The following is a 14,521-nucleotide window of genomic DNA, read 5'->3' as shown; positions in this document are numbered from 1 at the left end:
GGCAGCCTCAGCCCCCACAGCCCCATGTCGTGGGGCACGGGGCAGCACCTGCCCCCCGGGCTCCCCAGGGCCACGCTGCGGAAATCAGGTAAGCCCAGGGCCCCCTGAGCCACCCCGGGGGGTCCCCGTCTCTGTGCAGGCTGCAGGCTGCTGAGGGGTTAGGCTGCTCTGCATATGTGTTTACACATGGGAGACTTTGGACCCTGTTCTAAATTTTATTTGAGATACCAAGTTACTTTAATACTTCAGTAGCTGGTTGAGAAGCTGTCTTTCTGCTTCTGTCTTTCAAAGCAGACCCGTATCCTGCAAGAAATTCCCCAAGCAAAGCCATGCTGCAATTCAAACCTTCTGAGAGAGGCATTTGGCTGGACAGGGGCACTTGCTAAAGCAATCCCCGCAAATCAACATGGGAGGATTTTCTCAGTATTCAACGAAATGCCCTTGAGATATCTTAAAACATTCATTAATGATTGATGTGTGTCTCAATTATAGGCAGGCAAACATAGAGAGCAAATATTTGATGAGATATTAAAAGTTTGTGATTGAAAAATGCCACTGAGCATCTGTCACTGCTTAACAAAACTAAAGAAGCTGCTCCACGAGCTGCCTGTGAAAGGGACGGGGCTGACGTCCCTTGCTGACTGCTAACAGAGTGGGATCCCAGCCGTGTTATCTTTTTGTATCACAATCCAAGGTAACTAAATGCAATGATTAGCCAGCACACCCAATCCTGCCCGCCTGCAGGCAGAGGGGGGCTCGCTGCTGCCTGACTGCACAAGCATTTCCAGCACTTGCCAACACAAAACAGGGAACGAGGGACTTCTACACACCAGACAGCTCAGTTAGCCCCAAACCTGCTGGGATTTCTCTCCCAAATAGGTGTGCATGAGTACAAAGCTCAGCGGGTGACCACGGTGACAAGCCAAGGTCCTTTACATTTGATAGGACTGCAGATGGTAGTGTGTGAGCAGCTCGGGCTGAGCCCAGCACCCACCCCGTGCCCCCTTTAGGCGGGTTTGATGCTGGTGTAGATGGGAGACCCCAGCCCCACTGGCTGCAGCGCTGGCATGCCGCTCAGCAAGGGCGAGCAGGACTATGCTGGTGGGAGAGCAGTGGCTGTACTGGTGGAGAGCACTGGCCGTACCGTTGAGCAGCGTAAGCTGTACTGGTGGGAAGCACTGCCTATACTGGCAGGCAGCCCCCTCCCCAGCATGTGCTCAGCAGAGAGGCAGGGGCAGAATGGTGCTGACAAGTGGCAGTGGTGCTGGGAGCTGTAGGGCTGTGTTCCTCTGCCCCATTTTACATTCCCACGAGAGTTTTCCTTCCATTTGAACCCCGTGACCTCGTGGGGTTTATACCCGAGCATCAGGGGCTGAGCAAAGGCAAAGAGCCCTGGGGTGCATGTACCTGCTGTCCCGAGGCAGCCACCCGATAGCTGGGGACAGCTTCCCACGGCAGCCACATCGAGTTACAGTCACCCTATTGCATTATAAATACCAGAATTAGCCTTACTTAATTATTTAAAATGATAGATTAAAAGCACACAAAAGCTCTTTGCCTCCTTCCCAGAGCACACGTATCATCTATCGGTGACACGGTCGCCTGGTGACAAGCAAGGGGGAGCGTGCCAGGTCCATCCACCAGTACGAGATGCTCCCGAGCTGCCAGCACGGCAGGGACCAGAGGAGAGGAAAATCACAGCGAGGGTGGGAGCTGGTGCCATCTCACCTAGGGACAGGAATGAAGCTGTCGAACTTTGGGCTCACTATATTATTATTATTATCATCATCATAATTATTATTAACACCATCATCATCATTAACACCATCATCATCATTAACACCATCCCCATCATTAACACCATCCCCATCGGTCACCAGGGCAGTGAGCCACAGCAGTCATTAAGTTAATGTGAAGGAATGACAAGATTTTGTTCTGGACTCACTGCATAGGAGTGACCCACAGATTAGCTGGGGCGTTAAGACACATCCTGGGGGCTCTGCTGTGGGAATCCTCTGCCAAAGGAGCTTCCAAGCACTGCGAGCCTCCTCGTTGGGCAGCACTCACATCTGACCCCCTAAAGCTGGCAGCTGGGTGCATCGCTCTGCCCTGAATATACCAACCATGCAGAAAGTGGCTTCCAAAAGCAAATGCCCAGCCTTGAGGTTGAACCACTTATCCTTTTGTCAGCAGCAGATCCTCCACGATGCAGCTGCACACCCAGAATCTGCTCTCACTGCACAAAGTTTTGGTGCTCACAGAGACCAACGTGCAATTATTTTCCTGCCACATGATGCCAACCCCAGCTATGCCATGCTTGTAAACTATAATTAATTAATGTTAGGAATAATCAGGCAAATTAGCAAATGCCATCCATTCAAGAATGCAAAACAAAAGACAAACTTTCAGCTTAATTTTTTGTAGGACTTAACATACAGCATGACCTTTTCTGCCATTACACTCTCATGGGAAAAGCTGTAGGGCCGAACTGCAGCTCCACTTCAGACTGTGGAAATGCATCGACAGAAACTTCATGCTCTAAAATGAACAAAAAAAAAGTTAACTTCTGGTTGACAGGTAGAAGCACGCATGTAGCAGTGCTTCCAAGGAACTAAGTCTAGTTTAAAGATCCCACGCACCTCCACCTGCATGTGCAAACCCCTGCAGGGTGTGAGGACAGGCTGGCTCCTCTCAGCCTTCCCAAGGAGGAGGGGTGGGAGGGGTGTTACCCTCATCCTGGGGAAAGGAGGGCTCCCTGGGGAACAGATCCCATCAGTGACCATAGCCCAGAAAGGGAAGGTTTCCCCCATGACTGCAGTTAAACATGTCAGAAACTCACATTATTTTCCAGGCTCGGGTTACTTGTGCAAATAGCTTTAAACCAGCCCTGCTGACCAGTATTGAGTGTGTTGGTTTTGCGGTCGCTTTACTTGTGGGATGTGTATGACCAGCTTCTTTCAGCAGCCCTTCATTCATCTGTCAGGTCTTTAGAAAAGACATATTCAGGAGTAAACCCCAGGCACACAGAAAAACAAGGGTTCTTCTCTTTAGTCACAGTTTTAAGTGATCATTTCTGCTCAGGAAATGGTCCCTTGGGTCAGTGGCTTCACAAAACTGGATCCAGGGCTCTGATTCTGGGCATCTGGAGGTTTTTCCAGTCTCATCCCTTCTATCAAGTAACAGGATTTCACAGAATTACAATTAGCAATATGCTCTGAGCTTGCATCCCATTCCCAGAAAAATGCCCTCGACCTGTTTTCACATGGCTGGCATTGCCCAGAGGCCCATTCTCAGCCCAGAAAAGGATGCCCATACAGTATTTTTAACAAGAGCAGTTTGGTCATCATCCATCCCTATTGACAAACCTCTCCTGAGATGCTCTCATTGGAAAATTAACTCTCAAATGACACAGAGAGCAGAAATAAAAGACTATGAACTACGTTTGCTTTACAGATTTCAGCTCAAGGTAAACACTGACCTGTGCTGCAGAAGCTGGCACTGACAGCTCTGTGAGTTAAGGATGCTGAGAACCAAGAGGGCACTGCTGCACAAGGCAGGGCACGCTGCAGAGGGGGGCTGCCCGTGGCGCCAAAGGAGGAGAAACTTGGTTTGCAGGTGGCACAGGAAAGGGCCAAGGAATGTACAGGGAAAGGGTGAGGGGGTTACAGAAGGGCAGGACATCAGGAAGAGTTTGGCAAAACAGAAGTCAAGGAGGAGGAGGCATTTCACATGAAAACCTGCAAAAAGCAGCTGGTGTCCTGCTGCACCCTCCATTCTCCTACACAGTCACAAGTCGAAAGGTGCTGGGTAGGAGCCCAGACCTCCATCCTAGTGCCTTCTAAACCCAACAGCTATGGATTAATTTTCTTTTCAATCTCTTCTGTTTTTCCTCCTTGTAAAGAACAGCTGGAGCCATGCAGGCAGCTGTAAGCAGAGCTGCACCCCTCGGGTTACCTGCCCTTTCCAGGGCCATTAATCTCCTTAACATTCCTGGGGATTATTTCCATCCCGACAGGACAGTGAAGCAGGCTGCCAGCAGCAGCACACAGCACGTGGTGCCAATGCAGGGGGTCTCACAGGGCAACCTGCCATGGAGAGACAAGTCACTTCATCCTAAATAAATGCTGTGTGAAGGGCATCTCCTCCCAGTGAAGGAAAACCAAAAAGCAGCAGCAGCAAAGGGACACACAGCTCAGTTCCAGCTGTGGACGAGCCTGCTTGCCCAGTGCCTGTCCCTGGACATGAGTCAGTCCTCCTCCTCCTCCTGCTCCTCTCCAGGAGCAGGCTAAAACCCTTCTCCTTGCCCTCGGCTGCACCAAAGGCACTCAGCACCCCACATTTTACCTCTTGTAGAGTATATTCAATGTATTATTTGGAACATTCAGGTTTTCAAAAGCATTTAATGCTGCACCAAAACTGCCTGATAGCCTGTTCCCCAAAAGATTGGCACTGAGCATAATCAGAAGTGGAAACAATTTGCTCCAGGACTGCACACAGATTATTTTATTGCAAGTCTCTCAGGAACTGGGCCATTTGTAAATATTTCCAGGTGGTCTGAGCAGGAATTTGGCCTTTGCTTTAGATCAGAACAGACCAAGATATTAAAATGTCATTTTTCCCCTCCAGTCAATCCCATACTCTGGGGCAGGAGGGTGGCTGGACTCTAGGTCATCTCAAGGATGCTGAAGATTCCCTGTGGGGTTTCCTAGAAAACTAATCAAGACTAGGAGCTCATTTCATAGCTATGGTTGGGAGAGAAGATAACACAATGTATGAAATCCAAGTACCTGCCAGTGGCCCTGGTGTCCTCAATCCCAGCAGTCTTGCTTTTAACTTACAGAAAAGACACTTGGAAATGTACCTTTCCTAGAAAGCCTAAGGCTTCTAGAAACAAGGAATAGGAAAATATTTAAAAGCAAGCAAAAGACTGAGTGTCTTGAAGCAAACACTGCTACTTTTTATAAGCAACACTCAAAGCAAATCTATTTAAAAGGTCACACTGCTCTTCTGAGCACAGCAAAGGGTATTAAAATGCACATGTATTTTTTTGTTTATATCTTGCCAAGAACAATATAAAAATGTCTAACAGCTTTTCCTGATTTATAGCGATGGCCAAGGAGGTGCCAGAGCAGAGCCTTGTTCATTGATCTATGGCTGAATCATGCAAAAACAGACATCCTGCTGTAAATCCACTGCAGAGACCTGGCTTGATTTATACCTTCAGCACTATAAATAATGACAAAAAGCAGCCTGATAGCAGTCTGTCTCCCCTTACACAGACATGAATTACATCAGGTCTTGAAGATGACAGATCTACTACATGAGAAGCATTTTGCACTAGGTCCCTATCTGCCAACCTGGGAGAAAGGATGCCCCCCCATCCTCACTCCCAGCATAACCTCAAGCTGCGTTGCAGGCGCACCAATATTTTTATATTCCCATTTTTCTTTTTCTGCTCAATGCAAATTAAGACATTCCCTGAATTGTTCCAGAAGAAGGTCTTCTGAAGGTTTAAAGCCCTATTCTTTTAGCGAGATTCAAGGCTCCTTCCAGTCTCCAGCAGGGACAAGCTCAGGGCTTTGAATCTCTCCCCAGGGCAGCAGTACAGACACCTGCTGGAAGCCAAACCCTCAAAGTCAGTGTCTGCACACCCATAGGCACATCTAGTACAGTGAAAACCAAACTCGGAGCTACTTACTGTGTCCTGGCCCCCCACAGTACTTTTCAGGCAAATTGCACTCATTATGAGGACTTTTGCATGCTGATTGAACAGCCACCTAGGCAGAAGTGCTCCCAGTCGGATTCAGTTCCTCCCACTCCTTCCTTCCCATTATTTTCTTCATTTCTACTAGTTTCAGGAAAAAGTTCCCCATCTACCTTCAGTAAATAGGTTGATAAATTGCTGCTTTGTTGCAAGCCCCAGACATGCAACGTTAGTTTGCTGCAGTCTGGAAATAACCACATTAAGATGATTCAAAATCTTCAGGGTCATCTCAAAATGCTGCATAAGCAGAGGGTCCCCCAAGGCAGGGGGAGGCCCCTCCGTGATCATCGTGCGTGTCTAGGGGATGGAAGCACCATGAGACCAAACTGAAGGGCTGGATGACACCATGCAATAGTGTTGTACACTGCTGGATGTTAGCCTTGTGTGGATATAGGGACAGGCTGCCCCAGGCAAATCTCCCAGGACCTGGGTCTCAGAAGTAGGGAAGAAGGGATTCCCACACCTGAGCTGCAAAAGGAAACCTGGACATCATGGAGGCAGGGGGAAAACAGTATTTCATAAGTAACAGTGCTGCACCAGTGCCCCACAGCTTAGTGGCAGGGCCTGAGAGCTACTTGGTGTAGAAAAAAAAACACCAAAGTTGTGAGAGTTACAGCCATTGACAACATCCAGGTTGGTCCTTCAGGCTCAGCTGGCTGTGCACTCCTTCCACGCTCAGTGCTCACTGCATTATCCCAGAGCACAACAGGCAGATTTAAGACAGACAAACCCAAGACTGATACATCCCAGCCACCCTCCTGCCATGCAGCAGGCTTTGGTACCCAGCACACAAGCACATGTGGGCACCTCTTGTCACTGGAGGCAGCTCTGGTCTAAACAAGAGCACAGAACAGTGGGGAAAAGGCAACAGGACAACACAGTGACACTGAGGCTAGTCTGTTAGGATAGCTGTCCAAAAATGGTGTTTCCATTAAAAATACCTGGCATTTTATGTAAGTTACTCCATGGAGAGACTTTTTTCTTTGAAGTATGAAGACATTGCTTTGCCATTTGAAACAGGGGCCTATCTATTTAACTGATGACAAAACAAACCTTTGCTTTTGTATTTTCCTTCTTTGTCTTTTATCTGCTTCTTTTCCTGTGAAAGAAAGACCAAAAAAGTAGAAGAAGAAAAACCAGTGATTTTACCCCAGTGAAAACCTGACATGTTTTCTCATCGTCAAAGACCTGGCTTTCACCTAACAAATATTAGCCATGAAACTATGCTGCCTTAACCCCTGGCTGTTCTTCAGTCCCTGCACCTCTCTGGAGGACAGCTCTGAGCCCCTAGTTTCAGCCTGTGGAATCCAGTCCCACCAGGGTTTGAGTCAGCCTGGCACTTGCCATCAAACATCAAACCACACCACCTTCCCTTCTGCCAGCAGTGATGGATGATCCTAGAGGAAAATAATTTGATACAAGAAATCACTGGTTCCAGCTTCCAAGCACCCTTTAAATATGTTCTGAACTATTCACCCCAATTACACTCATGTAATGGGCTTTGATTTGTTTTTCTTTGTTCCCAAAGCAGTAGGGCACTGGCCACATTAACATTCAATGAGCTGTTTGATATTGAATCGTTTCTGTAGCAGTATTATTCCTTACACAATTTTGTTTGATTGCAATCCACTTCACATTTGATAAGTACTTACTGACTATGAAAGAATGACCTAGCCTGCTTCCTCTGCCTTTTTTTATTCATTTCTCTTTTAAAAGGGTTTCATTCCTTTTATACATGAGATTGCAATAAGAGAGGCAACGTTACTGAACAACTGTTTTCCTTGCTGCTCCATCAACCCATATAACTTCACACTAGGCCCCCAGAAATACTGTAATAATGAGACATTTACAGGCATGAAGCTGCCTACACCCTTTTCCTGGGACTTTTTGTTCTTACTGGTAAACTTCCAAATTGTTCAAGTGAATAGTCAGGAATAAATTGCTCTTTCTGAGCCCCTGATTAGACCGTACACTGAATAATTGTAGGCAGACCCACTGTGCTCTGCATTTAAAGACACAGCCACCACATGCAGTTTGTCTTATAACTTGTGCTTTGCACTCACTTTGTATAGGGTTTTTTGTAAAGGACTTTTTATAGAGCACTTGGAAAATATCAACAGTGAACATGCCCTGTGGTTTGCCTGAAATCCAAGCTGCCACCACCTCCAAAACAGTGTGCTCTTGTTCCTACATCCAGAACACAGACATTATTACAGCACGATCACACACTGCATGGGTAAATTATGCTTTTCTTGGCATGGGGCTTGATCCTGATTATTAGGCCAGCAGGTTATCAGCAAAATCTTTCCTTGACAAGATCTCAGATACAGCAGCAATTCCTCAAGCCTGTGCTTCTAAAGCCCCTGAAATCTCTCAGCTTCCCCTTGTGCTAAGGGGTCGATGACCGAAGCAGCAGCTCAGCACAGTCCACCCCCATGGCCATTTCCAGTTTTAGTTAGATCTATCTTGCATTAATTAATCCTTGGTACTAAATGCTGCAGCCACTGAAGCAAGTGGCTGTCAAGTAATTTAAGTCATCTAACTGAAATGTGCCTGAAAGGGAATATATTTAAAATCTCCAAAAATCCCACACCAGCACACAGGGGCACGTGCACACGGACACTGACACGGGTGTCGAGCAGCCAGGGCAGGCACTGTCTCATCTCCTCTGTCTTGCCCAGGGGAGGAGAGCTCCAGCAGGTTCCCACACCACAGCAGGGTGAGACTTCTCATGTAAAACAACTCTCTTTTCTTCCAGCATCAATGTACACTGAAATACAGCGGGAGCGACCAGATGGTGGGAATATCCTGACTCATCCAGACTACATAGATGGAAACCCAGATCTCATCAAACCTAAAAAGCTCCTAAATCCTGTAAAAGCCTCGAAGAGCCACCAAGAGCTGCACAGAGAGCTGCTGATGAACCACAAAAGGTAAGAGGAGGTCGCACCCTGCTGGAGCGGTCCAAGAGGTGCTGAGCCATGGGAGCTCAGCAGCTGAGGCACAAGTGCCAGCCTGCAAGTTGGATGGGCACAACAAATCCCTTCACTTGCCAACAAACACAGTTTAAAACTTGCTGTAGCCCTTTCTTCTTTTCTCTGATGTGGCATTTGCTTTTAAAACAAAAGCAGGATGAAAAAACCCTGCTCTGTTATCCTGAAGCATTGGCTAGCACTTTCTGGAGCTGCTTGCAATTTCCACCCATGATGAGCCACAAGCACCAGAAGATGCAAGGCATCCCTGCAGCCCCTTTCTCGGTGTCCCATGCATGTTTTCAGCCCTGGTCCTGGCTCTTCTATGTCCCTCACTGGCTTGCCAGGTCCCCAGCAGTGTACAGCATTCCTGTGTGCTTTAAGGTCAACCCCGAGGCAGTAAGAGGTGCAGGCTGGATGGAGCCATTGAAACCTGAGAGAGCACCAGGGTAAGATCATCTGTAGAAGGAGAAGGCTAATCACTGTCTCCCTAAAAATCAAACAGGTAAGGACAGTCTAGAATTCACATTCCTGACTACCTACCCCATCACCCCAATTTAATTTTTTGGGGGTAAAGCATCAGGCAAATTACAGCAGTGACTGAGATCCTACAGCCACGTCATTCCTTTGCAGCAGCTGTCTGAACATCAGTGCAATAAAAGCATATTTAACTCAGAGGCTTTTAAGCACAGCAAGAAATCTGCTGGCTTCGTGTGAACATTTTCTAAACACCCTGCAATATCCTGACACCATAGCACTTCGGCCCTCTAATTAAAAGCAGCTCAGCCTTCAAAAGGACCACAGTCATCATAAGAACCAGGCACATGCATTAATTCAGCAAACAATCAAGCCTGCCAGCGGGGTGTATTAATCAATCTTGGCACTGGCTGGGCTTGAGTTTGATTTGGTTTTCCCAGAATCAGAATTATTACAGGGACCACACTCAGGCCGTTCTCCAGCATCAAGGCAGAGGTAACAATACCAGCCAGATCTTTTTAAAACTCCCTGGCTTGGGAGTGACCATATCGCACATCGTAGTGCTGCTCAGTTTAAAGGCTCGCCCACCAGCCTTGGCTTTGATCTCACAGAACATTGTTCCAGTCTAACCATCATGGAACAAAGAATCAAGAAATCCCTGCAGTGGAGGTAGCAGAGACAGCAGACAGAGTACAGATTCCATGGCATCAGACTGAGCTGAACTTCCAACTGGCATGTAAAAAGTACATCATCAGTTTGTATTCTGGTTCTGTGCCTGCCACCAGGTTACATGCACATGTGCCATCAGGTGTCAGCAGGAGGCAGCTCCACTGCAGCAATCCTGCATCTCCTGACCCCCCTCCTCACAGTCCTGTACATCCCAGGCATCAGTTTACACCCCTTTGGCTCTGGCCTCCCAAATATTTTTCCGCAAATGTGTGAAACAAACTCTACTGCAAACAACAATGAATTGTTGCTGGTTTCTTGTCACTTTTGAATCCACCAGTTTTGCTTCCTGCTATGTTACTACAGAGGGAGAAAGGGGAGAAGGGGAGGGAAAAGGATCTACATCTTGCTCCTGTTTCTGCTTTGCTGTTTTTTTTTACTCTTAAGCAGCAGGGATAAGCAACTAAAATCAGCACCTTGTGCAACAAAACCCTTATCTTAGCCAACACCTCTGGGTACTAACAACATAGGCTGATTAAATCAAAGAGTGGTAACAAAACCACAGGCGACATTGCAAGCTGTGTCTCCAGCAAGCCAAGGCAGGTTTGCCTTCTCTCAAGCCTTGGGAAAAGCATTTCTGCAGCATCCAAGTTCCTCCTGCCTTGAAAAACCAACATGAAGGCTCCGGGGTCAATGCTACTGCTACCTTTGTTGATGTTACCATGAACTCTGCATTACTAGCAGACCCTAACTCACCATGCCCTGAGCAAGCACTGAGCACAGACTTGGGGAGGTCCCCTCCTCACCTCCAAACAGACCTTCATCCACAGGAACGCCAAACACCCCAGATATTACAACAGCACTTGTAAATATTCCCAGCTCACCAATTTAAATGTGTGTTAAACTCAGCCCACAAAAGTGGTCAGGCCCCACTCCTTCTTCCCAGTGTGTGACAGCTACAAGGTCTTCAACTCCTTCTCCTCAAACACACAACTTCAGTCAGCTACCTCTAGTGCGGTATTTTCTTGCAAGATTACTCCCACTCCAGCTGCTTTTGCAGAAGGTAGCCTGTGTGAATACAGTCTTGAGCACTTCTTAATAATCCGTTTTTCAGCAACACAAAACTCTGTGCAGTTGCAATAAGGTGTCCCCCGAATTTAACAAAGGTTCAACTTCCCAGAAGCTTCAGGTTTTGCCTCTCTGGCTAGGGCTCTAGTGGGGCAGAGAGTCACCACTTTTAGTTTAAGTCAGGAAGCAGACGGATTTTACAAAGGGGGATTCCTTTTGGCATGGAGATGAGCTGGTCAAAGCACTAGCCTGGAAAGGCAGGGACCATCCCGTGAAGAGCAGGAAACTTCCCACAACTGCACAGGAGCACACGTGGACTTGTTCCACATTCACTCATAGCCCTACACAGTCAGAACAACTCCCATCCATCCAGGGGTGCAGAAGCTGGTGGGAAGGTGGCCTGGATAAGCTGCAGGAGCCAAATCTCTGCGTCTGCACTCAGGCACAGCAATATTCCAAGTACTAGGTTTCTGAAATTTGTTTCAAGAACTTCTTTCATCTCTACACTACATATCTATGCCTTGCCTGCATGTCCTTGCCATGTCTCCTTTCCCGTGATCCCACCCCTCACAGAAGAGGGCTTGGAGCAGCCCCACTTCATCTGAGATGCTTCAGGCAGCTGAAGGGGAGCTGGGCGCCTGCACCAGCCACAAACGCTCTGGCTTCCAGCAGAAAAGGACATTGCATTTTGGCTTCTTGACCCAAAGTCTCCATGTCAACAGGGGGATTGCTGGCCCTCAGTGCTGAAGTAAAGCTGGGACGCAACAGGGCAGAAAGGAGCTGCCAGGACAATTATTGCAGATCAATGACTACCCCTGCTGGTGGAAAAAAAATCGGCATTATTTCAAATGTCCTCAACGCAGCTGAATCTGTCACCGACATAACTAAAACCAACGGGAGCAAATGGAAGGTCCCATTTCCACAGCTGGCCCAGAAAGCTGCAGCATCTCAATGTAACAGGGTTAGCAAAACTTCCATCACCACAAGCCCCACACAGACAGGCCAGAGGACCTACACCCTTGGGTAGCTTTGGCCCTGACTTACCTGCTTTTTCTCCACAGAGGTTTGGGCATGGAAAGCAAGCCAGAGCTGCAGCGGGTGCTCGAGCATCGACGGCGAAATCAGCTCATCAGACAGAAGAAGGAAGAGGAAGAGGCAAAGAAATTGCAGTCTCCTTTTGAAAAAGAGCTACTGAAGAGGCACCAGAGGCTGGATCAGGTAGACCTGAGACTTCAGCCATCCCTGGGTTATCCTAACTACCCTGCACGAGGCACAGGCCACAGGAGGGGTGGGTGGGCTGAGGTTCAACCCAAGGTATAGCATTGCTACCCCTCCATAAAACGGGAGCCACGGTACATCCCTCACCGCTGCCCGATGCTGCTGCAGCACCCCCACCCTCACACTTGTCTCCTCATCTGGACCACCTCATCCAGGACCTTCAGTGTGCACCACTGGCCCTGGGTCTTCTCTGGGTCCCATGTAGTGTTCTTGGGGTGTGCTTTCCAGTTCAAAGCACCCCAAATTGCATGAGAGCTGCTGTAGCACACATCACAGTGGTGCCCGGGACCCCGGGGTGAGGGGTGAGAGCCTGCAGAGGTGCTGGAAAATGCAAACCCTGCTGCAATTGTACACAAGCTGGTTTTGCAAGCAGTTCCTGGCATGTGCCCTTGCCAAAAATATACCCGGGGAAAGCAATATTCAGTGTGGCCATTTGTCAGCAGCACAGCCATGCCCTGGGTGCTCTGCACCTGCCCTGCTACCCAAACCAGTGCAAGCAGCAAGCAGGCTTGTTGCCACTAAAAATAAAGTCATTACTCATCCACCAGATCCGTCTCACAAGGAAGTCTGCTGCCTCCCTGGGGCCTGGGTTAGGGATGTTGCAAGGAAACTTCCAGATCTGGTAAAGCCTTTGGATTATTTCCTGCTTCTGCTAATGCAAGCTGCAGGCTGGTAATGACAAGGTTGAGGAGAGACAACCAAAGGCAATCAAAAGGGACTTCAGGGCACTGGGAGCGGGTGCTAGAAGGATCAGGGGTGCAGGCTGTGTTTGGCTCAATCCCCTCAGCTGCAAAGGAAAGTACTGAGGGGTTCAGAAAAACACACACCCAGCTGAAAGGGTGGTGCAAACAGTTCAATTTTGAGGTTTTCAACCATGGAGAGGTCTACACACCACCTGGCCTGTTGAGATCAGATAGTGGTCAGATTACTGCAAGGGGAAAAAGGATCCTGGGACATGAGCTGGCAGAGCTCATTGAGCAAGCTTTAATCTAGATATAACAGAGGAAGTGGATAAAACCAGGCTGGTTGAAGACAACCCTGGCAATGGCTCAGCAACACTGGGAGCAATGCCACTAGCACTGCAAATGGATAAAACTAGTTTATTTAGTTAGTGGTACAGCAACTTTCTTGCAATAATATCAGACAAAACAAGATCACTTGAAAATCAAAGCTTTGAAAAAAGAATCATGAATATGAAACAAAGTGGTTTATGGGTAGATCCATAAAGACTTTGCATATAAAAGTGAAGCAATACAACAACTTACCTCCCTTAGATGATAAGCTAATGCTGAGAGCTTTTCCCAGGGTCACAGGCCTCCTTTGGTGGGAAGGATTCAAACCTCCTCCTCCCCACTCCATGCCAGGTCTTGAGTGAAGCACTTCCCTGCTTTTCTGCTGGAAATGCTCCTTCCTGGAAGGGGAAAAAAAAAAAAATCAAAACAAGACTAAGTGAACATGTTTCTGGCATAATGGTTTGGAAAAAACAGAGAACCAACACGTGCACTACATATTCATTCAACTTTGGGCAATATTAGCTGGACACCGAGCAGTAACGAAGCCAACCACTTTAATGTAGCTACTGCACTTTTGTCCTTTAGTATGCATAGATAATGGTGGCTCTTCTTTCTTACAGCTGGAAAAAGAGCAGGAGAAACAGGAAGACCATGCACCAGAATTCATTAAAGTCAAGGAAAATCTAAGAAGAACATCAACAGTGGCTGGGGACGAGAAAGCTGCGTAGCTTCTGGCAAAACTCAGCAGGGATACTACCAAGGCTGGCGCTAACACATGCATGCTGACATCTCTGTACATGGTGGACATTCACAGCCACATCGCTGGGGCTGCTTATGGTTATTAACACTTGCTCCAGTAGAAGGCACAAAGAAGGTTTTCCCCAACCCAGGAAGGTATCACTGTGGAAAAGGTGCAGTATTCACTGAAGCAGTACTCACATGAGGAAATGCAGAGAGAAATGATGTTATTTTTCTCCCCAGATTGTGGGTGTCCACTAACATCCAGCTAACTCTTGGTTAACCCTTGAGACACAATGACTGTTTAAGCCAGACAAGTCTGTGAAGGTATGATTTGGGGGATCCCTGCTTCTTCCTGGAGGCATGCTCGCCAGGCGCAGGGTGACAGGAGGGCAGCTCTGGAGAACCTCCTGGAAACCTGGCATGTTAAATAAAAGGGACAAACTGTTTTACTGAGAACAGCCCAGGTGACCATAATGGCTTTCCCAAGGGTCGCTGGTTCTGCCCCAATGTGGGAGTCAAGCCTGGCTGGGGCACTATTAAAA

At 47.8% G+C, this 14,521-nt stretch overlaps 1 protein-coding gene across 1 annotated transcript; it reads left to right on the top strand.

The window, feature by feature from the left end:
- Window positions 1–23: 23 nt before the first annotated feature.
- FAM107A (family with sequence similarity 107, member A) lies at window positions 24–13,987 on the top strand. The gene is made up of 4 exons (XM_008937153.1): window positions 24–88; window positions 8,523–8,697; window positions 12,009–12,165; window positions 13,859–13,987. Exons 1-4 carry the CDS (start codon window positions 25–27, stop codon window positions 13,964–13,966), a joined length of 504 nt encoding a protein of 167 aa, XP_008935401.1. The 5' UTR covers window position 24; the 3' UTR covers window positions 13,967–13,987.
- Window positions 13,988–14,521: the final 534 nt, after the last annotated feature.

This window comes from Merops nubicus, unplaced genomic scaffold (genome assembly GCF_000691845.1).
Source record: "Merops nubicus isolate BGI_N331 unplaced genomic scaffold, ASM69184v1 scaffold29693, whole genome shotgun sequence".
NCBI lineage: Eukaryota > Metazoa > Chordata > Aves > Coraciiformes > Meropidae > Merops > Merops nubicus.
The sequence above is the reverse complement of the archived record's forward strand: the minus strand, read 5'-3'. Positions and strand labels throughout refer to the sequence as shown.

Bases quoted from the DNA above. Each gene is read 5' to 3' on its own strand.
- FAM107A (XM_008937153.1), top strand. From the start codon at position 25: ATGTCGTGGGGCACGGGGCAGCACCTGCCCCCCGGGCTCCCCAGGGCC. The intron at 89-8,522 runs GTAAGCCCAGGG...CTTTTCTTCCAG, and splicing joins GGCCACGCTGCGGAAATCAG to CATCAATGTACACTGAAATA. The intron at 8,698-12,008 runs GTAAGAGGAGGT...TTTTCTCCACAG, and splicing joins CTGCTGATGAACCACAAAAG to AGGTTTGGGCATGGAAAGCA.